The sequence below is a fragment of the Triturus cristatus genome, chromosome 4_1, assembly GCF_964204655.1.
Source record: "Triturus cristatus chromosome 4_1, aTriCri1.1, whole genome shotgun sequence".
Taxonomy (NCBI): Eukaryota; Metazoa; Chordata; class Amphibia; order Caudata; family Salamandridae; genus Triturus; species Triturus cristatus.
Window position 1 is genome coordinate 1,127,967,266 of NC_140585.1, and position 25,247 is coordinate 1,127,992,512.

Consider the following 25,247-nt stretch of genomic DNA (forward strand, 5'->3'; position numbering starts at 1 on the left):
TGTTTGCCATCAATAATACACTAATAGAGAATCAACATTGATAATATTTGTATTGATCCTCAACATCTGTAATATCCCGGTGGATGCCAAGCACCTACAATATCTCAGTTGATTGCCAAGATCAATAATATACTAATAGTTCCAAAACGTAGAAATTATCTCAATGATCTCAAACACTGATAATATCTTAATGGATGCCTAAAATCCTCTCTGTGGACTAATACCGCTAATTGAATTCAGGTTGCCCCAAATGTGAATGGCAGACTTGGTTCTAAATCAACATACTCTTCTTATGTCTACTTCGAGACACCGCTCACAAGCACAATTTTGAAAATTCCCTTCGTAGCTCAATTTAAATATTTTGTGTCTATTTGTTTGAAGGTAATCTTTGTGGCAAGTTCTGTCCTCTCAAATCCCCTATTATCCCTAAGTGTCTAAGAAAGGCCAAATCTGCCTTTCAACCACAAAGAAAAGGAAAATATGTTATTTTATTAAATATGGAACAACTACAACTTGTTCTTATGCTTTTTCAAATCAACTGAGAGGCAAACAAGTCTGTTTACATAAGCACTGTAAAACAATTGTACTTGTCCCGTCAAATCAATGGAACTCATTTAACACTGACACTATGCATGCTTTGCAACATGTCCATCTGTTAAGATGTATTGGGAGTACGTTTTATGGAGGATTAATGGGTTGGTGGGAGCTGATACAGTGTCAGGTCCTAAACTAATTATGCTGGGGCACTCCCCTAGAATTACATTAAGATTCACTGCCTTCAACGTTATAGCGATTGCTTTGACGATAGACTTGGGCTAGCGCGACATTGGCTGCAGAAGGACTCACCCAATCCCATGCTTTGGTGGTCTGACTTTGTCACTCTTTGTGGCCCAGAGATGTCGATCCTTCAAACAGATAGATGCAGAACTAAGTTCTTGCGTATCTGGGATCCCATTAAAGTATGGCTTTATGGTCTTCTGTCTGGCTGTGACCAAGGCACTGATGGCTACGGGATTCTCCACTGGCATAAAGTGGGCAATTTTGGCAGTAATGCACTATGCACTTTATTTCTGCTATTAATCTGATCTACACCTGGTTTTCACCTTAGGGTACAATGGATTATTATGCAATTTCATGAATCAATTAGATTGTATAACTTCTGACACCTAATGCACTTTATTATTTACACTGCCTTGGCTCTCTTTATTTATATCTCACATTGTGTTAAAAAAATCACTCACTTATCGGAACTGAATGGCCCAAACAGATTACTGCCCTGTGTGTTTTTACCTGCTCAGTTATCCTAACATACAACCTACACAATATTACCCTATGCATAATTACATTCAAGGACATGAACATTTATAAGTAATTGTTTATTTGCTGTACATAATGTATATATATTTGGTGAACACAACTAAAATGCTGCCGAAGGCTGTACACATTTAAAGGATGGTTATGGCCATAAAAGGACGATAGATTGCTGTTTTGTAATGTCAGTAGAACTGGGAGTACTTATTAGGATCAACGAGGTACTCCTTAATGCAGGAGTAATTGTGCAAGCCGTATGTGCTGTGGGCTGTTTTTCTTGTCTTTGATGCTCAGAGGTATTATGCTGACATCAGTTTGTCTTCTTTTTTTCTTCTTGATATCCAGACTCTTTGTGACTCATAGAGATGCATCTACTTTTGTATGTATTGCAGGCGAGGCATTTGTTTATAAAGATTAAGTAACCCTGGATTGGCAGGTAACACAGGTCCTTGTACTTGTTTTACACACTTATAATGCGGTAAAACCAAAGAGTTTTTCTTCCTCCTTTACTCTAGTTGGTGCCCATCTCAAAGCCTGGCACCAAGTCCTGGACCTTTCCCCTCTGGTGGCCTTCTGGAATTTCTGAGCAAACAGTTACCCCTTATTGCTGATCTTAGGTACTTGCAAGGAACATAAGACCCAAACAGAGGTCAACAGAGATCATTGAGATAATGTCTACATTTTGGATCTATTAGTATATTATTGATCTTGGCAATCAACTGAGATATTGTAGGTGCTTGGCATCCACTGGGATATTATAGATGTTCAGGATCAATAAACATATTATCAATGTTGATTCTCTATTAGGGTATTATTGATGGCAAATACCCATTGGGGTATTACTGAAGTCTTCACGGTAGTCAGAAACATTGCCAAAATAACGTTGTGAGTCAATATTGCTACTTTGAGCATAATCTCTTGTGGTGTTGGCCATCAAAGAGGCCTCCGGCGAGAAATACAGGCATGTTTGGAACAGTCCTGGACCTTGAGTATTGATTACTTGTTTTTAACCTGTTTACCAATTTTGTAGGCAGTCCTGGAAACAGAATTTAGAAAATTCTAGTTTGTGGAGAGTAATTGGTTAAGTCAACATGCCCTTGTTCCTTGAATCCTTTCTACCAAAAGAGACTGCATTCTATGAAGCAAACTGAAGTAATAGTTACAGCTTTATCAGACTCTATTTAGCTGATGTGCCACACAGAAATGCACCTAAGGGAGTTCTTAATATAGTTTTAGTAAAAATCTGGAAATCATATTGATTTGAATTCCAGGTCCATCTTGTCTAGAATACTGCTATGGCTAAGAGTGCAAAGTTGCATAATCCGAGACCTGCATCTCCTCAAAATGATTATTTAAACTACAGGAAGTTACACAAGTGCAGCATCAGCATTCGTTTGTGGCAGTGCAATCCTTTTCCTGCTGCCACTAGGGGTGACTCTGTAAAGTACACAAAAAGTGACGGATGAAATGCTTGAATTATTCTCAGCCACTGGTAATTACTCGGGCCGCATTGTTATTTTGTCCACCATGCCACCTCAGCTTGGAATCAGCTATATGCAAATCAGTCTTGACCCTGCTCCAGTGGGAACAGTACAGTCTGAACTGCCAAGCTATACGTCACTCAGGCCAACACGGGGCAGACACACCTCACTAGCTTGATACTAGGTACATTATTCTATTTCCCCCAAACAAAGTTCACCTGCTGGCCAGACTCACCTGTGCCTAACCTGCCCACACCCAGTATGGTCCTGGATCCAGGCCCCTTCATGGATCATTCCACCATGACTGTACTGTCCCAGGCTGGTTTTCAATTTTGCCCCACTACACAGATGTAAACAAAATGTCGCAATCACAAGGTATCCAGAATGGGGTAAAGAGTTCATGATATGTCTCCCATTGATTACACCAAAAGAGCCCTATTAACGCTTCTTGGTTCTGGACGAGATACTCCTCTCACTTACTTTATATACATGTTACACAAAATGTACCTGCACCTAACTATGACCCTCTAGCATCAGTTCTATTTTATTTCGGTTCAAGGCAAGCCCGTTGCCATCGATCCATCAATTGCAGTGGCTATTTAAAGTCAATGAATCTTTTTCATAGCATCATTTGAGGGGAAAAACAGCTTTCATCGTCGGCTGTCGTATAGCCCAGCACTGACAGTGGATCATCTGTACCCTGAAGAGAACAACTCCACCAGTTAATGGATTGTTTGAAACCAATATATTTCTAATTGAGCTTACCAACCAATGCTAGACTCCTAATACCCTTCCTGAGACCCAGTGCAATGAGAGTAAACCTAGGTCTTAATAAATCCAGATCACTGTCTTCACCGAGACGTGCTATATTTAAAAATCTGGGATCTACTAATTCCACCAACCCACTTGTAAGTAGAGTGAGGTAGACAAGCTCTTGATAATCTCACAATTTGACCTGAAGGAGGATTCCTGAAAATGTTAATTGGCAGATTTATAATACTCAACCATTGGAACCAGACACAGTAGAACCAAAGGGGTTGCATCCAGTTTGATTACTTCCAATCTTTGACGCTTCAACTATGGTAAACCATTCGGTGGGTCCGCATAGAACGAGCACGATGGACGATGGCGAGCCAGCTTTACTGCCTTCCAGATAGAATGAGGCCAGGGCTTTGACTGACATTTAAAGTTGTGAAGATGTGCTTTTGCATTCTTCAGCAATGTGAGTTGGTTCCATTGTGTCTTGGTTTTCTTTGCTGCTTTTGTCTCTAGGAACATCTAAGGGGCAGATTTACAAGTCCCTTGCGCCACTTTTGCATCACTTTTCCCATGTTATAAGTGACGCAAAAGTGGCGCAAGGGGCTTGTAAATCTGCCCCTAAATGTTTAGTGATCAAGTGAAATCTACATTTGTTTTTTGATATTACCTCTTTCTAAAAAACAAAATGTAAATATTTAAACATTTAATTGATTGAAATTTAAATAAAGATATGCTGAAAAACTTCCAAGTTATTACAAACTCTATTCAGATTAATATAATATTGTTGCACCAAACACCTCTTTCAATATATCCAAGCAGTTGCCTTATGTCCCAGTAATGCACCAGAAGTCTAAATCCTTTCATCTCAATCCTGAGAAATTCCATTTGAGGCAAACTTGTTTATATTCCCCCCAAAAATCTAAAAGCAGCAGTTCCATCCCTTAATCCACAAAAATCATGATTTAAAAAGTTACATCCTGAATAAATTGAATGGGAACATTCCTTTTTAAAAACAAGCTGGAACCCAGTAGTTTAAAAGCATATTTCAAAGGGTAACCAAAAGTGTCTGCCATCAAATCAAAGCAACCTTCCTGTTGCTTTAAGAAACAAATCATGGTATCCTCCCGGCGAGAATGTTCTTCACTGTTCTGGTGCTTGGACTGAAGAGAACCATGATTAAGCAACTTCAAGTCAGCTTTCCCACTCACCAGCATTAGCACTATTGACAAGCGTAGCTCTCATACCGAAAATGAGAAAGATCAAATTGTACTCAAAGGGGGTAGAGGGCAGCTCAGTGCAGCTCTGCTACTTCCTGGTTCACCATATGCAGACAGTCCACCCCTCTTTTTGAAGTCAAAATGGTGGTGCTGGCTGTCTTGTTGGGGGTAGTGATCTGGTGTGTGTTACAGAAAATGAAAAACATTTTCACAAGAGCTTGTCTACCCACATAAGTCTTGCTTCACCTTGTGTAGCAGCCTCGCCACCTGACCAGTGCCTCGTTGTTGTAAATATTAAAATATTCCAGTGCCAAGGCGCCCATGTCAACAGCTCACTCTACACTCACACAGAAAAGTATGTTAGGTACTAACATGTCCAGTGTGAGGTACATTGACATGCCTCTCACAAGATGGTTTCAATGGTGAAGAGACAGTCTCATGCAGAACATTCAACCAACCGCTCTGCCTAAAACTTCACAAGAAGTTACGGCCAAGTGCTTCTGTGTTAGCCCCCACCCCCCTGCCCTCTCCTCGAAAATAAACACTTGCCAATTTAGATGGATCCTGCACAAAGGAGGGGGGGGGATCTTCAAAATCCCAGTGAGTATTTGTTCACACAGAGGGTTGTGGAAAGGCATATCATGGTGCTTTGTTGAGATGTTTTAAGGAATTGAAACATTTGTGATTTTCAGTGATTTTAAGGTAAAAAAGAAACATATGATATTCTAACAACATTTCTTTTCATAGAGATTGACCTTTTTTCTGATTTGGAAGAAACAGAAGAAGTTATAGAGGTAATGTGCAATATTACTCTTTACTCAAAGACAAGTAGATGCTCATTTTAGATTTAACAGCTGAATTGTAGACTTCCTCAGATGAGGGCTGTATGAACAATGTCACTCCTATGCATGTGTCATTCAAAATATGAATGAATGCATGAATAGGATGGAAACACAGGCTGAGGGAGGGATGAATGCATCAGGAATGCGAGGCTTTGCATAAGTCATAGGATAAGGAAATGCCAGAAATATATGTTTATTATGTAAACTATTTGGTGCCAGTGACCCTCTTCTGACTGTGTTCCATGACTGCCTGCGCTCCTTGGCTCAGGTCCAAAGTTACAAAGATTTTGTGTCAGAGTTGCGTGCCTTTCTTGATGCAACCCCTTCACAAAATCCTTTTTGGTGTTTGCAATGCCACTCAAATGTCAATTTGCATGGCTTTATAAGACAAAGTAATGCAATGCAGTGCATTGCACTACCTTGTAATACTTTGATTTAGGTCAGCATTCCATGGGTGGTGAAAGGGCGTTCCTGTGCATCCACCCATGGATTCCGATGCAAACCAATATTTACAAAGAGATGTAGACATGGGTTTGCGTCAAAATGGAGCGCCAACCTGAAGCTGGCAGAAAGAGGAGAAACATTTTTAGTTCCCCTTGTTATTTCTTCTATCCATGTGTGCTTCATTCTGTTTTTATATCCACAAGCTTTTGTAAAATTTGTGTTTTTATGTATGTGTAAGTGTTCTTAAATGAACATATTGAGGGATGTTGATGAAACATGAACATAATCCATTGATAAAAAAGGATTTTTCAATGTATGCTTGAGTAAGAACTAAAATGTAAAGTGTAAAGTTTGTAAAAGTTGATAAAGTATCCAAATTTGTGTTATAATTAGTAAAAAGGTATAAAATAAAATAATATGATTTTTTTCTAAAGAAACAGCAAAGGTGCTGTGTGTAGTATACATTTTAATGAACATAGGTCAAATTGAGGCAATAACAGTGTATCAAACAGATGTTATCTTTTTGTACATATATATGTGCGTGTACAGAGGGAAGATTGGCTTTATTTGGTTTGTAAATCCTGTCCTCTTTAAGACAGCAGTTCTGCTCGCTCCACATGACTTGATGCAGTGCAGCAACTTTGCCAGCTGCGCTGCGCCACTTCTTTGCAAATATGCCCCAAATTGCTACGTGTGTGTATTGTTGCCTGAGTTCCATTTCTCCTGGTGTTCTACTCCAGCCTGTTTTCCATTGGTGCCTGGGTTGATGTGGTACTTGTGTTCCATTGCGATTGTTGTGCCATTGTTCTGCTGACTGTGACTGCTGCCAGTGCTGCTCTCCTCCCAGTATTCCCTTGCTGCCTTGGTTGATTTGCCGCGTATGTTCTGTTTTTTGCTGGTGTTGAGTTGCTCCATGAGATGTATTGCCGACGTGTCTCATTTCTGTGGAGGACACCAATGAATATAGCAGCAGGCCTAATAGAGTCCCTTACTATATTGAGCTTAAGTGGTCACAAACTTAAAGAACAAAGGGGCATATCTACAAGGCCCCGCGGTAAATATAGCTAATCGCGCTTAGCGCAATTGAAGTTATCGCCGTCTATCGCTGGATTTTAACGCTGAGATAGCGCGTTATCATCAACGGCTATCTCCAAAGCAATAAAATATCCAGCGATAGCGGAGAAATTCTGCAACATCGCTGGTAATCCAGCGATAACATGTCAGCGATAGGGTAGTCCTTCTTGATAAGCCGGGGGGGGGGGTTTCAGCATGACGATCCACCCCCCATAGGGCATTATGGGTAAGTCAGAAATTAACCTGGCGTTAGAAACCAGCGTTAATTGGGTCTTTGCACGACTTTCATAGTCGCAACGCGGGAATGGGGCATCCTTGTTGATAGGGCGAAGCCGCCATATTGATGTTCTGACATGTAGTGAATGTCAGGAACGCCTACCTTGCATCTCATTAGCGAGGAGATGCAAGGCGTTAGTGAAATGTGCGATGACACACGCTAAAGCCGGTTAGCGTACCCTTCCTGATACCGAGTTAGGATTATCGCCAATTTACGGCCGAAAACGGCCGCTAAAGCGGCGATAATCATCTTGATGATATGCCCCAAAGTATTGGTAGAGGGACAATTCAGTGCTTTCCAAAAAGGATGTGCATGGTTTCCAGTAAACCATAGGCGGTGTAGCAACCCGAGTGCTGTGACTATACATTGAGTGAAACTCAAGAATTTGCTGCATGTTTTTAAGTGGTCTTGTAGAAATGTAACTCAATGTGGATTTAAGTTTTCATACTTGATATTCGATATGATGACGGGGGTGGAACATGGCAACATACAACTTTATCTATGGTTGAAATCCCTCGCACTGAGTCCTGTAACTGGGATTTAAACATGGTGGTCAAAAGTGAGGGGTGGGAGAGTGACGGGGGGAAAAAACAGAAATCCAGAAAGAAACAAGGGCCTTGGTAATAGCACTACAATTGCTTCAGTCCACAACACATCAAAAACACCATTAAGTGTGTAGCAATACAGTTTATTCATGTTGTTTTAGTGTAATCCGTAGGTTGTAGAGTAGTAAAGGCCCTATTTACATAATGAGATGGGAAAGCCATACCCCCTAGGTGCAGTACAAGGCCACGGACAAACATCGCCCAACAACTTCTTGTCTCTGTCTTTGGCATCCTTTTAGACATGTATGAAACCGCACATGACACAGTGCCCACACTACAAGTGGTGTGTTATTGAATGAGTTAATTATCCGATCCAACAAAATCTGTCACGAGGTGCTTGAAATTTATTGGGAGCGATAATTATTGACTTATATGAGTTTTTGGTGAATAACATGGAGATTTTGGTGCTTACCTCACTACAATTTGAATGTTCCAGTCATTAATATTTTCCCCTAGTTACTTTCGGCAGGATCAATCACCCAAAATGTATTTGGGAAAAATTGCAGGGGTGCGTGTTTGCCTCAAAACTCAGAAGTCCTGTATGTATGGTAATAGAAGTTGCACATATACCAGAATGTAACAGGCCACTCATAAAGAGGACCAGGTCAGATTGGGCTACTATCTCTATGACTGCTTCCAGGCCACTGCTGCTGCTGCTTGCTTTGTGTCAACGTAGGTTAAGGTCAAGTGATGTTATAGATCGAATAATGAACACAGAAACATTACAATGAACCGTGTGCAAGGCAAAAACAGGGTACTGTGAGGGAATCAACATATTTGCGGTGCCTTTAAACCAGCACCAGTCTGATCTGAATGCAAACTCAAGCAGTTATAGCGCTATTGTAAATGTCCAGGTTTCTTTATCGTTTCCTGGTCAACCACGATGATCATGGTGGAGATGTTCAACAACAAAAAGTACCATCAAGGATCCCTTTTCTCTCTGCTTTGGAAAGTATGCCGCCTCCTACCAAATCAATAATGGCTGCCTTGTTTGAAAAATGGAAATGGGCACCTGCTGAGCAATTCTAAATACAAATTTCTCAAGAAATTATTTTTGATTGGAACGCCAAGGGTTGGGATTTGTAATCATTGGCTAGTCTTTGAAGTTTTAGCAGCCACTTACAAATGTTTGTCTGTCTCGTAAATGTTTGCTTTTCGCATAAGTATTATGGTGCTTCACTTGGTTCAACATGAAATTCTTGTTGCCATTTGGTCATAGATCAGCAATATATCTGAATAGTGGATCCTTTTCTGGAAACAAAACTAATAGAGTTGTAGCCATGTTATTGTCCCATAGGTTATCTGCTGCTCTTTTCTCCATCGCGAAGAGAAACTTAATAAAAAAGACCAAAGAAATGGAGTAACATCTGTGAGTCTAAACAACAATGGTGGTGGCTTCTTGGGTGTTATTTTACTTTAAGCTCTGTCCTGTTTGCTTGCTGTCTCCTTCCTCAATAGTCTTTAACTGTAGTGCTTTGCTCTGGCTTTTAGGATGAAGACCCGGAAGAGGAGCACAAAGACGACTTGACTGACGTAAAAAACAGGGCTGACAACCAAATATGGGTTCAGGAACCAGCTTATACAACGCCTCGTTCATTACAAGAAAAGACGGGGACAGAAACAAGCCTAGTTCACACAGTGGACAATCCGATCACAGAGAGCACATACGCTATAGATGGTGCATTAGAAGAAAGCGCACCTCCTACCTCCACGCTTTCAGTTCCAATTGCAGGTCTGGATAATGCTGATCAGATGGAATCGAAAGAACAAATGTTAACCGCAGTAACAACCTCCAAGGGCATGGATGTGCAAGCTACAGGTGTTGTACCATATAGAAACATCTCCTATACAACCAAAGATCATTCTGAAGATGGTGCGCATGGTCCTCCAGTAACTGAACAGCAGGAAATTACCACCGCTCAGCAAAGAGAATTTTTATCAGCAGGTAATTGGCCTGATCAAAGCCATGAAGTCTTTCTTGATGTTACTCCAACAGTCTCTTCCACAACGTTTGAGCAGGAGGAGGTTTCACTGGAAAACTCCCTTGCTTCACAAAGTCCTGACACAAGCATGAGTGATGTCACCCAAAGTTACCCAAAAGATATTTCAAAAAATGTAACTTCATCTAGAGAGGAAGATCGCAGAATGGATGCTGGCGAGGTGTTTGATGTCACAAATGAAACAACTACTTCTAGTTTGGCCTCAGATGGTGCGCATTTGAATGAAAGTAGTCATACTGGCACCACCATAAGCTATTCTGCTGCTTCTGCTTTGCTACAAGATACGCTGCCTGCTGGTGCAGATGTCCCAATGTATTCTACTTCCACATTTTTTCCTACTGAGTTGGCATCTCCTTCTGTTGCAATAACTTCTGGAAAACATGCTGCTGCCGCCGGTGAAGGCATCTCTCAGACTTCCCAACCAGTTTCCAATGGTGAGATTCCTATTCACCCTTCCTACACTAATGAGGCACTCTTTCTGCGCACCCCTTTATTGTCCGACACTCAGTTCCACCATGCCTCACCTGCCTCCCTAAGTCTTGCTGCGGCCCTGCATGCCACATCTGTACTTCCCAGTGTTGATGTGTCACTTGAACCCACGTTGTCATCCTCTGATGACATACTTTTGCTTCCATTTCCCTCTGCTTCCTTCGGTGGTAAATTGCACCATGTGTTTACAGTTTCTGAAATGCTTTTCAAGAGTACATCAGCCATTTTAAGTGACACTGTGCCCCTGCATGCTTCTTTGGCATTGACTGACAGTGGTACCTTGATTCAGTCACGGGGCGCCCCGCTAGCTGATGTGATCTCACATCGGCTTCCTCATGTGACTCCAGAAATATTGGCGTCTCCTCATGAGACCAGCTCACTTCATGAAATGAGCGTGGTTCCTCAAGTTGAGACGTATGGGACGGATGTAAAGATGCATGCACCTTCCACAGTGGGCGGACTCATTTACCCTGTGTCTCGGGATGTGGCATTACTTCACAATGTTCCTGCTTCTGATGACTTTTCAACACTGGTGCATGATTCTATTGGTGTATTGCATGAGGGCTTGTTTTCTAGCACAGCTAACAATGAACTGGTGCATAGAACTTCTGTAGTGTTGCAAGACAGTTCTTTGTTTCAACCTACACGCTCTGTGCCTGTCACTGGGGATCTGACTGACACTTTTTCTGGCAGTGGGTTCTTTTTGTCTGATTTATCTGATTCTAATGCAGGTGAAAGGCTCTCCTCAGAACCAGTGTTTAATGATGTTGATAAACTAATTCCTAAAAATGACACTGAGGATGACCTGAAAAATAATCCCTCATCTGGTGACGTTGAAATGTCTTCATCTGATTCCGAAAATGAAGTAATTAAGATTGATTTATCATTATTTAAAACCCCAGTTCCTATTTCCAGAACAAAAGGAACCCTTGAACTGCTGCTTGCTCTTCCCACAGCTAAGATTTCTGGTCATGATATCAGTATGTCTTCTGAATATCTGTCGTCAGTGGCGTACGCGCATGCTGCATCTCCAACCGCTACTGATGCTGTGCTTGAGTCTATGCTTTCTGCAGTTTCACACCGTGCTGCCTCTCCTGCTTGTAACATTTTATCTGCCTCAACTCTGCCGCTTGCATTTGAGCTCTCCGCTTCTTCGAGCCATGACACCTACCATCAAATGTTCTTTACAAGCTCAGGTCTTGGCACACCACATATGAGTATTCCTATTGTGCCCACTGCTTCATTGACAAATGACACCACAGGGGTCGCTTCTAAGGGAGCCAGTTTTGACCAAGGTTTGCATCATAGAGCCCCAAATTCAGAGAGGAGTCAGACAACATTGTCTTCTACTGTTGAGCCATCAACTATGGACATAGTGCCCCATACACCTAGTATTTCCACGGTTTCTCTCTATGCTGTCACCTCATTAGCTGCAAATAATGACTACATTCCCCCTGACTTGTTCAGTAGTGAGCATTTAGACTTGATTGGCCCACAATTGCACAATAATGATAACATCCAAAACATTTATGTTAAAGATAATCCCTCTTCCTATGAGAATAGTATTCCCACTCCAGGGTTATTTTGGCCAGCATCACCAAATATTGCTACAGTTGTTACTTCAAGTGTTTTCCCAAGCAGCCATGATCTTTCTTTAGTCACCAGCTCTAATGTAAAGAAAGAAGTTGCTCCTGCCACTCTAGCCAATGAGATCAGTGTCTCTAGTCGTGATGACCTCTATGTACCAAAAATGCATGTTTCTGTTGCAGCTGTGTCTCCAGACGGTGAGGGCTCAGGTACCTTAACCATGCTATCTGTTTTCTCCAAAGAGTCCTCCGATGCATCACGCCATGCCAGTCCTGATGCTCGCGTGTGGCATTCTGTGGTGGATGACGGTCTGTCTGTTTATGATGCTACCACTTCCACACCACACACAGAAACTCTTGAAAACATAGTAGATGGCCTTATGGTGCAAGCCACTGTGGAGAAGGATGAAACTAACCTAACTCTAAATGCACATACTGAGCTGTCTCAGGAAGTGAAGACACTGCCAAGTGCTGGCTCAGGCAGTAGGATACAGAATCAGACACCTAACCCTTCAATGGCATCATATGTGCCACAGAAGAGCCCTGGTGGCACTTCCATGCTGGAAGATCATATCCAGGCTACCAACATCCCTTCACAGAATACGTCCGATTCGAAGTGGGTTGCCTTTACAAGCGATGAAGAGAGTGGGTCTGGCCAAGGGACATCAGATAGCCTTAACGACAATGAGACTTCAACAGATTTCAGTTTTTCTGACCTTAATGAGAAAGACCGAGAAACAGAGGGCACAATTGACGCAGGTACTGCAGATCTTACAGATGGATCCACTAAATCCTCACCCCCGTCCGCTGCTGGTGGCCACTCAGCAGCATTCAACGTTTCTGAGGCAGGTTAGTTGTGGGGCAGTTTAAGGGATGTTGTCAAGTAATTAACATATTCCTGCTATGTTTAATTTACATACAGAGGCAAATGCTGTATAGAGAGGTCTTTCTTTTGATAAAATCTTGCAGACCAATTTTGTTCCACAAATTCATTGTGGTCTTGAATCAGGCCCTTCTGCAAAGTGATTGCCTACTGGATCTATTTGCATATTAACTCCATGATAAGATACTGATGCAAAACTCTAAATTTATTTTGGGGTGTTTTCCAGGAGAAAAACCCTCCCTTTCTCCTTAGGATTAACAAATTTATTCCAGCTCCCACAAACCAAATGATTTGGCTGGCCCAGTAAATTCTAATTGTACTACAGCACAATTTACAATTCACCTCATAGAGACCTGAGATCAAGTTTTTCAACTTAAAGCTTCTTCTGATTGGCTCTCAGATAGATCCAGAAATTGCAGATTCAATGAAGTAAAGTTAAATCTGCAAGTCAATGTTGGGCCTGATTCGTGCAGCTTTCGTGGCATCAAACTCAAATCTAAGCAGGCACTTATACATTGCTAGTGTTTAATACTCCAGGTTGAAAATGGAGAGAAACATGATAAGATTTTTTTCTATATAGAAGGATGTTGTCAAACTCTGATGCTATTTGAACTGGAGATCTATGCAGTCACTTAATGTCCAGTACATCTTTGATACTGTCCGAGCTTCGACGAAGTATGCTCAACAAGCGAAGACAATGAGTCCAATTGAAAGCTTTGCATTGTTGGTGATATGGGTTATACTTACTATAAACTAGTGTTATACCTGTTCTGTCATCAGAATCACTCTGCAGGAAAGGTTATTTTGCAGGGACCTTTTACAGGATTATGCCTATTGCCCAGTCATATCTTTAATAAGATCTCAATGAGCCACAAAGCTCCATACAGCCAACACTATAGGCTATTCAGATAAAGCAGCCGCCCAACTGATGATGCGGGGCAAGATGCTGTAGGATGTCATGCGTCAGCCTAGAATACAACATTCTGTTATGACGTTTAGTGTAGAAATGTGTAGTGTAAATCATGGTTATAAAATGTATTGTTTATTGTACTAAAATAGGTTGTGTTGTACCTGTTATTAATCGTAAAGTTATGTGACATGTTCGGTGTATCTGTAGATGAATGTGCAGCTTTCTCCTTGACTCATTTCTTTGTTTGGCCAGACTTGCATTCAGATTATTGATTATTCAATTTAGAATTCATGTAATACTTTCCTTTTGTGTCCGATTGTCACACATTACCGGGCAATAAATTAAATTTTCAACAATTTTTGATCTCTCAGATGTTAAAAGAAGTAGTTGTATGCTTTAGCACCTCATGTATATATTTCAGCTTAAATTAGAGTATTTACTCTGTAAGGTGATTTCTGAAATTCTTCAGTAATTTTACTAAAACATTATGTTAAATTAAGCCTTCTTTAAAGAGGAGCTCATTAACAATAATTGGCTCACATAATTGCAACTGAAGTTTTCTGGCTTCAAACCTGCAGAATAGACTTTGTATTAGGTCTGGCTCGAGGCAAGTGTAGCTCTTTTGCATAGTTAATATGATTTCTCTAAAGAGAGTGGTGAAAGGTCATTCTCATCAGCCATTGGTTGTTGTGAATGTCACTCACACATTGACAATCCCACTTTCATCAGCCATTGGTTGATTGTAACTGTCATTTATGATGTATGGAGTTTTGCCACTGCATTGACATATTGATACCAGAGCATTTCTCTTCCAGGGCAGTGCATCGACAGTGACATGGAGCATTCGTTCTTTGCAGTGCAGTTGCTTCCATTCACTGCTGTAAACAGCGGCAAGGTGACAGCTGCACACTAGTGCACAGTGCAGGTACAGCTGTTGCTTGCTAGACATTGCTGACAGCCGCCGCTCCTGTCTCCCAATCCGCTGCCTGTGTCTTTTTCTCCCTATGTGTCCCCATCTCCAGGTGGTGCCTCTGTGGCGCATTCAACCTTCTGTGCCCAGATTAGTCTGAACCCTCACTCCATTTCTCTGTGGAGCCAGCGATATTACCCAGATTCAATATGTGTCCAGCTTTGGACTCCCTGAAGCAGCCAAGGCATAACATAGAGCATCTTGAATGTGATCCTGGCCTCAGCTGGGAGATAGTGGAGAGCTTCCAGTGCTAGTTCGTTGCAGTCACCTGTTTGCAGACTCAGTCGCATCCTTGTGATTCTTTATAAAAATCTTAGGAATACCTTATCAAATCCATTGCAGAAGTGTAGACACCCCATGATAAGACATCTTGTTTGTTCAATTCAGTGGGAGATTTACTCAAGAAGAAGAATTTTCCTTGGATTGAAGAGTTGCATGTTGACTCGCTTTATTGTGGAACTTCTTTGAGCTGCGGATGAATGAGCTAAGTCAAACAGTATTCCCAGATTCTCAGCTCTCAGAGAGGGCTTGAAGGTGGCCCTTAGACTTGTGGTGATGGGGGGTGTAGATTGACTCTTTGAGATGATGAAGACTTTGTTGTTGATGACATAATCTGGAAATGAGACTGATACTGGTGTAGTAGACGGGCACTAGGTGACACAGTGGCAACAGTGGTCAATATGTACTTCTTGCCTCTGATTACAAAGGAAAGAGACGGTCTACTTTAGAGCTATTGCTATATATCCCATACCTATACGTCCGTCTGCTGAGTCGTAAGATGAAGAAAGACCAAGTAGGATCCGCGCTGCTTTCTGTCGTTCAGTTGTTCATCAGGTGTGATGACGAATTCCTTATTCCAGAAAAGACAGATTCTATATAATTTGAGATAGGTGTAGGAGTGTGCAGGGGAATGGTTGTTGGGTGTTTGATTTTTCACTCTTTTTTTTATTTAGAAGACGTAAGCAAGTTCTGACAAGGGTGCAGGATAGCACAAGTGTATTTTATTGCTTTCAGGTTGGTATTTTCCTAACACATGTTGAGGGTGACCCTTGGTTTATGTTAGGAGTCTCCTAAGCATTTAGACTTTTCTGCTCCTCTTGCAGACACATATCTGATTCATGCATCTTCATCCCAGCTTTATGCATTGTTCTTCCCAACTCAAACAGATAATGAGTAAATCCCTAGTGTTTGTGTTTCCTCATTCTTTGTTGCTCAATTTCTTTCAATGTGCTAGTAATAACGTAGTAGATATTCCTAATAGGAATATATGATCATTCTTAGGAGCTGGTATTGGTCTGGGCTTTGTATTGGTCATCAAAATGGTGCATGTGTTCTCCTTCAGAAGGTACCTGGCTGTTCCAATTTGCATATGGCTAATTCCTGCCTGTGGTGGCATGGTGGGCACTGAAAATGATGAACTGCAATGCGGCCCTGGAGTAATTACTAGTAACTGAGATTAATTCAATCATTCCATCCTTCACTTTTGTTGTTGTCCTCATTAAGGTTTCTAAGCTGGACTTTCAGTTAATCTTTTTTTGTTTTTTCGTGGGACATACCTTATGTTCGAATATACTCGGTAGATAAATAAGTGGTCTAGCCGGAGAGGTCACTGACTTTAGCTTTTTGTAGTCTAATTCATAATTGATTGTATGCCCGCTATTTGAGTATCACTTGGATATCCTATGGCATATTCACACTTGAACCACGCTCTGTTGCTTGTCTATGTGGGATCGGTGTGTTGGATTCATCAACTCAAATATAAAATTTCACATTAACAGAAGATTTGGTGCCGGCGTGAGGCAGGTGTGGGTTTTTATCCTGGAATTTAGGATTATAGCTTGATAGATTATAGACTACTGCACTGAGGTATGAAGCGTTTGAGTTGACTGAACAGCCTTCATTCATGTATTCAAATGAAGATGAGTAGGTAGGTGTAGTATTCTCCATGCAGATACGCTTGGTAAAATCTATGAGTGCGACACAGCCCTCATTTTGGTTTTCTATGTCTTTGTGAAGTATTATAAGTGCTTGAGAGACTAAGTCATTAATAATATGGAGGATCCATCATTGAACCAATGTCAGATAGGCCTGAAATGGGGCACTCACTGTTAGTGATTGGATCATGTATATTAATTATGTGTCTTCAGCCATGGTGGGTGTTGATGAGCCGCAGTAAGTCGCACTCATTGCACCCTTTCTGCATCTACAGCAACTTGGTCGTGCCCGCTGAACATCACACTTACATGGGCACTGTCACTGCATCGGGCCGCCTTCTCTGAAGGGATGACTTGTATTCACCAGCCAGAGCTGCCAGCTGCAGCCCCTCTGTGCTGAATACAACCTTGCTCGGCATGCTTCAGTCTCTCACTTTATGGACAGTCACCGCTTCTGCTGCTTGCTCTGATGACATGGACTGGACCCTATAGCAATAGTCTCCCAGTGCAGCCTCACTGTGGCCACTGCAAATCTGTCAATGTCCCTGCAGACTTATACATTTAAATCTGCTGTCACCGCTTCACAGTTTTCTCGTAGCACATGTGCTTCCAATTTATAGGTTTCATTTTTTGTCATGCTGTTGCTATTTTCACTTTCATTGGTTTGGTTAGATGCCTCTTCCTGGGCCGCGCTGTGCGTTCTCTCTGTCCTCCATTTCTGCTTCTTCTTGCAAGCCTCTCTTTTTGCCACATCAGCACCTCCCTGTTCACTTGCTCACACTCTGCCTGCATTCACTCTCATTCTCTCCTACATCTGTATTTTGTTTCTCATGTCTCGTGCAGTCTCCTCTAAATTCAGTTCCATGTAGATCCGTCTCTTTGTGACACCCACCTTCTTCAAATCAAGACTGTTGGAAGTACAGACAAACCTTGACAAACCAAGAGCTGGCTTTCCTTCTCGAGGATGAATGGTTGGCATGTGATACAAATCCACTTGCATCTCTGGTGGAGGCCAGATGGGGCCTGTGTCACAACTCTATTTGTCCTGCCCCCCCATACCCCACCACCACAGCTGCTGAATGTGGCAGGAGGCGACACAGAAAAAACAGACACTGCTCCTTGCCATACACATTAATCTGTCCAACTACCTTATGTACCAAAGCAGTGCTGTTTATTTAAAACATATTTATACCAACACATAAACATTTTAGTCAAGTGTGTGTGTGTGTATTCCTTTGTAGAATTTTATATGTGGCCAAATCTTTGCCTTCCCTAAAATTCAGTTCTAGAGATGCCATTGAAAAGATCTCTCTATCATTTTGTCCTTTTTCTTCAAGCTATTGATATATCAGCACAGTGGTGTACCATTCATGTCCAGGCAGTAGTTGCTAATGCTCTTTTACCTTTTCAAACCACCTTGACTGTGTCTTGTTGTGCCCCCTGTTGTGGCCCCTGTCCACCCATACTACCTACTTTAATGTGAAGGAGAGAAGCTTGCACTGCTGCTGCTCAGCTGTATAGGCAATGTTGATCAGTAACCTTACCGCCAACATAATGGTCTGCCCGCCTCATTTAAATTTGGGCAGAACTCTTATGTAACCACGGTGAACACTACTTTGTCTCTGCCATGGTTACACCCCTTCGATGGCCCGGCGAGGTAAGGGCCTTTGGAAGTTGACCTTTATGTCGGCCCACCTATTTAAATGTGCAGACATACCAGTTCGTTTTTACTGCACGTCACCGCCAGGAAAACCCTGGTGGTAAGGGGCAGTGAAAACTGAGTAATGCCCCTTCGCCATGGGAGATATCTCCCATGGGAAGGGGCATTATTTTTTATTTTCAAAAAGAAAATCCCACTTCAGGGTTTTTCTTTTTGAAAAAAAACAAAAAAGTTTGATGGGCGTCTCCTTCATGGTGATGGAGCCATTCGTCAATCTTAAAAAAGCATTGATAGGAAAGGCCCTCACGGTGGTTCCGGCCAATGCTTCAGGAACGACCATCAGCTTGGCGGTCATTTCTAAATTTAGCAGGTGGTTACTTCGTCAGGGCAACAGAGTAATTTACTCTCTTCCCCTGATGGAGTAAACGCCATCTGCCAACTAATAAATGAGGCCCTCACTGTTTTCTCTTTATTTTCTGAAGCTCATTTGGTGATTTTCTTGGGGAAAAAGCATCTAAGTAGAAAGATTAGGGAAAGGAGCTACTAATTTGACGACTCTACTGCATATTTGCAACTGGTCATGCCCCCTTGTGGATTCCATTCCTCAGTGTCCAAGATTATATGCTGTGTTATATCTTCACTTTAATATCACACTTAATCCTGGATGTTGGCTTCTTGCAGTTGTCAGGCTCTTGTACGCTTGATTCAAAATCATGAAACTCAGGCTGTTTTAAGCAAAATGGTTGAAAACCCACCCACCACAGCAGTGGGTAGTTCCTTTAATAAAAGTAATCAAATCAGTTGAAAGCAGCAGTGATGCCATTTTGTAGTGTTATACATCAAAGCTGTGCTATTACGATTTTCCCAAATCAACCATTGTCATTTAATCGTTCTCGGAAGGGTTCATCAGCCCGGCCTTGATTTGACTTGCTACTTTCTCGTAGATTGTAATGCCAAGTGCTTACAACAATGGACTGCCTTACCCACTTTAGTACTGGATAATGAAGTAAGTTTACTCATCCACTGTACCACCAACCATTGGGATCATTAGTCTGTGTGCAACTCTCAAACCAACGACACATCCACAAACAGGACCCTACGTTTATTGATATAGTGATGAAGTCTTACTGTCCTTATGGGTCCCTCACAACCACCTTCTGCCTCCATTAAAAGGGGAATTAGACCCACTCTAATCTGTCTTCTCGTCCAATCATCACCACCATCTTATCTGCTTTTGTCCTGAGCTCCCTCATATGTGGGGCTAAAATGCACTTTCTGGCATAGAGCATTCACTCTGGATTCACTGCAATGGAATAATAAGCAGATACTTTTTAATCAGGCTCAAAAGGTTGAGGTCATCTATCCTCTTTGTAGGATAGTTGGAGCACTTCTTATCTTCTTTGCTGAGAAATCCTGGTCCCCCTCCCCCCGTAACTCTCAGGAGCGCCACCCCTCTCCAGTGTCAAAAAGTACAGGTGACCCATCCTTCTCAAACTCTCAGGAGCTCTTCCTACCTGCTGCGTTGAGAAGACCCGGTCATACGAAAGGTAAGCCCAGATATGGGTCCAAAAGCTCATTGGTCTTACGACTCTTATGTAGCTTAGCTGTTTGGGCTGGGCTCTACCTCTTGCAGCAGGGCCTAGGCTGATTTGCTTACAGACGATCACTTTTTCTTGCTACGCAGTGAGAAAAACCCCAGTGAGTAATTCCCAGTGATGGAGATTAATTCAAGCATTCCTTCCATCACTTTTTAATTTTTCCCTTTGCACATAAAACCATGTATGATTGGACGGTGAATTATAAACTTAGAAAACATTGTGGCTCAATTGCTAGTAACAAATTATGCCTACTCATTCAGGACCTCTGCTGGAATAAGTAGAAGTACGGTAGGTTGAAGGATTTAGAGATTTGGCCATAAAGCTCTGTTTTGACATTAATGATTATTTAATCCATTGTTAGGGATGAGATCAAGAACTTCTGTGGGCTCTTTTTTTTTGTGATACAGATTTACAGTTTCTAACCATTTAGGTTAGTGATACAATGTGCATGTCCCCTGTTATATGTGTGTTGGTAAGCAGTACATTTGATTTTTTAAATCCACTTAGCTTTTTCTTGTTCACACAATTGATAAAGGCATGTGAGCTAATGATATTGAACTGCACAGCTCGAGTTTGCATGTTTTGGTGATTCAAGTTGTCATCAGCTGGCAGGTGTATGAGGGCCACCTGGCAGGTTTTGGCAGCTTTGTTGTTAGAATATTAAGAGGTTTACCACAGCATCTCCTAGATCAATGACAGCCATTTTGAATCACAACTGTCTGTGATGTACGGTAAGAACGCCTATGGTGCAGGTGGCAGAGCAGATGCTGAAGGAGGAGTTGAGAGTCTGCAGGATAGAAATGAATACCCCACAATAAGCCACACATGTCTATCTTCGCTTTAACTTCTGGGATTGGATGTGGACTTCAATGTTGGCTTTATCTTCTGTCTGCCTGACTTCTTGAAACTGGTTTGCAAATAAATATTTAAATTTTCTTCTGTGGCTGGTGAACTTTCGCGAGGTAAGTGATGTTACTGTAGATCATCGTAGTATGTTTCACTGTGTAATGCACCTGATCAAACTTTAAATGTGGCGGTTTTCATTTTCTCTGACCACAGAGGCAAGCAATAGTAGCCATGAGTCGCGTGTTGGTCTAGCTGAAGGTTTGGACCCAGAGAAGAAGACCGTGATACCTCTTGTGGTCGTGTCGGCCCTGACGTTTCTCTGTCTTTTGGCTCTCGTGGGTATTCTCATCTACTGGAGGTAAGTTTGAGCTATGTACAGACTCATATGTTAATATGAATGCATACTGGGTGTTGCCTTATAAGTAAACAAAGGGGCTCAATCAATCAATCAATCATTGCATTTGTAAAGCGCACTACTTACCCATGAGGGTCTCAAAGTGCTGGGGGGAGGGGAATGCTGCTACTGCTCGAAAAGCCAGGTCTTGGGGAGTCTTCTGAAAGTCAGCAGGTCTTGGGTCTGCCGTAGGTGGATGGGGAGGGTGTTCCAGGTGTTTGCAGCGAGGTGGGAGAAAGATCTGCTGCTGGAGGTTGCTCTTCGGATGCGGGGGACTGTGGCGAGGGTGAGGTCAGCGGAGCATAGCTGGCGGGTGGGGGTGTAGAAGCTGAGTCGTCCGTTGAGGTACGCTGGTCTGGTGTTGTGGAGTGCCATGTGTGCGTGGGTGAGGAGCTTGAAGGTTATCCTCTTGCTGACGGGGAGCCAGTGCAGGTCTCTCAGGTGGGGTGTGATGTGGCTGCGGCAAGGGATGTCGAGGATCAGGCGTGCAGAGGCGTTCTGGATGCGTTGAAGCCTTTTCAGGAGTTTTGCCGAGGCTCCTGAGTAGAGTGCGTTTCCGTAGTCCAACCTGCTGCTGACGAGGGCCTGGGTGACCGTTCTTCTAGTTTCAGTGGGGATCCACTTGTAGATCTTATGGAGCATGCGGAGGGTGTTGAAGCAGGAGGAAGAGGCGGCATTGACCTGCTTAGTCATTGAGAGGGTGGAGTCGAGGATGATCCCAAGGTTGTGTGCGTAGTTGTGGGTGTTGGAACTGTTCTCAGTGCGGTCGGCCACCAGGAGTCATCCCAGGCCGAAGGGGTGGGTCCGAGGATGAGGACCTCCGTCTTGTCCGAGTTCAGCTTCAGTTGGCTGTTCCTCATCCATTCGGCAATGGCCTTCATTCCTTCATGGGGGTTGGTTTTGGCGGTGTGGGGGTCCTTGGTAAGGGAGAGGATCAGTTTGGTGTCATCAGTGTAGGAGATGATGTTGAGGTTGTGTAGTCGGGCGACGTGGGCGAATGGTGCCATGTAGATGTTGAACAGCGTTGGGCTTAGGGAAGAGCCCTGGGGTACGCCGCAGATGATCTCGGTGGCTTCGGAGCGGAAGGGGGAGAGGCGGACGCTCTGTGTTCTACCGGAGAGGAAGGAGGTGGTCCAGTCCAGGGCCTTTTCTTGGATCCCGGCATCGTTTGTAGTGTGCGGTGGCAGACTGTGTCGAAGGCGGCTGACAGGTCCAGGAGGATGAGGGCCGTGGTTTCTCCGTTGTCTAGCAGGGTTCTGATGTCATCGGTGGCAGCGATGAGGGCAGTTTCGGTGCTGTGGTTGCTGCGGAACCCGGACTGGGATGGGTCCAGTATGTTGTTCTCCTCGAGGTAGCGGGTCAGTTGTTTGTTGACGGTCTTCTTTATGACCTTCGCCGGGAACGGGAGCAGCGAGATGGGCCAGAAGTTCTTGAGGTCCTTGGGGTCCGCCTTGGGTTTCTTGAGTAAGGCGTTGATCTCGGCGTGCTTCCAGCTCTCCGGGAAGGTTGCTGTCTTGAAGGAGATGTTGATGGCTTTCCGGAGATGGGGTGCGATGGCGGTGCTGGCTTTGTCGAAGATGTGGTGTTGCCAGGGGTCGGACGGAGATCTGGAGTGGATGGTGTTCATGATCTTGATGGTGTCGTCGTCGTTGATGTTGGTCCAGGAGAGCAGGCGGTTGGTGCGGGTGGTGGTCGTGGGGGCGGGTGTCTCCGTGGTAGTCGGGCTGATGCAGCGTTGAAGCTGTCGTGGATGTCTGCGATCTTGCGATGGAAGAAGGTGGCAAGCGAGTCGCACAGGTCTTGTGAAGGTGGGATGTCGTTGGTGTTGGAGCTGGGGTTGGAGAGTTCCTTCACGATGTTGAAGAGCTCTTTGCTGTTGTGTGCGTTGTTGTCTAGGCGATCTTTGAAGGAGGCCATTTTAGCGGATCTGATGAGGTGATGGTGTCTGCGGGTGGCGTTCTTGTGGGCTGCGTAGCTGTCCGGGGTTCGTTCACGGAGCCAGATCTTCTCTAGCTTTCAGCAGGTTTGCTTGGAGGCCTGGAGCTCTTCAGTGAACCAGCTGGCTTTCTTGCTGGTGTTGCTTTTGAAGGGTTTCTTGAGCGGGGTGAGGGTGTTGGCGCAGTCGTCGATCCACTGTCTGAGGTTGCGTGCGGCGGTGATGGGGTCGGTGGGGTCAGCAGGTGGGCTCTGGGCGAGGGTGGTGGTTAGCTGGTCTTCGGTGACTTTGCTCCAACAGCGGCGAGGCATCTGTTTGCGGTGGTGCGTGGTGGGTTTCCGGAAGGTGAAGTAGATACAGCGATGGTCGGTCCAGTGGAGTTCGGTTGTGTGGGCCAAGGTGACGTGGGTGCTTGCGGAGAAGATGGGGTCAAGCGTGTGGCCGGCGGAGTGGGTGGGTGTTGTGATGAGTTGTCTGAGTCCGAGGTTGGCGAGGTTGTCGATGAGGGTGGTGGAGTTGGTGTCGTTGTTGTTCTCGAGGTGGAAGTTCAGGTCCCCGAGGAGGATGTAGTCCATGGAGGCGAGGGCAAGAGTGCTGACGCAGTCGGTGATGGAGTCGCTGAACTGTGGTCGGGGTCCGGAGGTCTGTAGACGAGGGTTCTTCTGAGGGTGGTTTTGGCGTCGGTGTGGATCTGGAAGTGCAGGTGTTCGGCGGTGCTGAGGATGTCGTCGGTGTTGGTCGAGACTCTGAGAGTGTTCCTGTGAACGATGGCGATTCCTCCTCCTATTCCGTTGGTGTGGATCCCTGCGGGTGATCTTGTAGCCGTCCGGGATGGCTATGGCGATGTCTGGTGCTGAGGAGGGGTTCATCCAGGTCTCTGTCAGGAAGGTGACGTCTGGAGAGGTTAAGTTGAGTAGGTCCCAGAGTTCAACGGCGTGTTTGCGGGCAGAGCGGGGGTTGAGACAGATGCAGCTGAGGTGGTTGGGTTCTTTCCTGGTCGATGGGTTGTTGGGCTGGATGCTGGTGAAGCTGCAGTTCCGACAGGAGAAGGGCCCTTGGGTGGGCTTCGGGGCGACCAGGTAGCAGGTGCGTGCTCGTCTGGTGTTGAGTGCTTTGAGGGTGCTGGTGTCGTAGTGGAGACGGGCGCCGTGGCATTCGCGGGGGCCAGGGGTTCTGGCACCGGACGCGGTCCAGGCGTGGATGGGCGCTGACGGGCTTGCCTTAGGCGTGCCTTCGGGGCGCCCGCTGCACACGTCAGCTGCGCGAACGGTGCTTTTAGGAGGCACTTCAGCAAACAACCACTGCTGTCGCTGGGTATAGTGCCTTTAACAATTAGTTCTGTGTGAACTCAGTTCTACAGATGGATGGTCTGATGTGAGCTAGGCTTTGCATATAGATGTCCTGCGTGAACTCAGTTCTACAGCTGGTCCTGTGTGAGCTCAGTTCTACATACAGATGGGGTGTGTGAGTTCAGTCTCAGCTCACACACCTCCAAATATGCTCAGTTTCTGGTTGTTGTATTTTTTTTTGCTCAGTTCTACAGATTGATGTTGGTGTGTGAGTTCAATTCTACAATTCATGGCTATGCACGAGTTTGCTTCTACAGAGGGCTGGTCCTGTGTGATCTCACTTATACAGACTGATGTTCCAGAGTGAGCCCAGGTCTTCAAATAGATGGCGCTGTGAGAACTCAGTCGTGCATGTAGTTGGTCTTGTGTTTGTCAGTTCAGCTCATGGGTGTTCCTGTTTAAGCCTAATTCCACAATTAGATGGCCCTGCTTGAGTTCAGTTCTACAGACAAAGGATCCCGTGTGACCGCCTTGAATCTATGGAAATATTGTCATGTCAGCTCTGTCTTACAGATCACCCTCTGCATATCAGTTCTACAGGCAATTTGTCCTGTCATGAGCACATTTCTACAGATAAATGACCCAGTATTAACTCAGTTCTACGGAGAGACATAGGCCTGTCTGAGGTCCATGCTGTGGATAGACAGCCACCCTGTGTGAATTTACTTCTACAGACAAATTG

At 44.0% G+C, this 25,247-nt stretch overlaps 1 protein-coding gene across 3 annotated transcripts in view; it reads left to right on the forward strand.

Moving 5' to 3' along the window:
- Positions 1-25,247, forward strand: part of PTPRZ1 (protein tyrosine phosphatase receptor type Z1) — a 550,052-nt gene that overhangs the window by 366,874 nt on the left and 157,931 nt on the right. For 2 of the 3 annotated variants that reach the window (XM_085654180.1, XM_085654181.1), the window contains exons 11-14: positions 5,516-5,562; positions 9,308-9,379; positions 9,502-12,934; positions 21,100-21,244. In XM_085654180.1, the coding sequence (XP_085510306.1) occupies positions 5,516-5,562; positions 9,308-9,379; positions 9,502-12,934; positions 21,100-21,244 (3,697 nt within the window). The remainder of the gene's footprint in view (positions 1-5,515; positions 5,563-9,307; positions 9,380-9,501; positions 12,935-21,099; positions 21,245-25,247) is intronic. The other variant, XM_085654182.1, reaches the window with a different exon arrangement.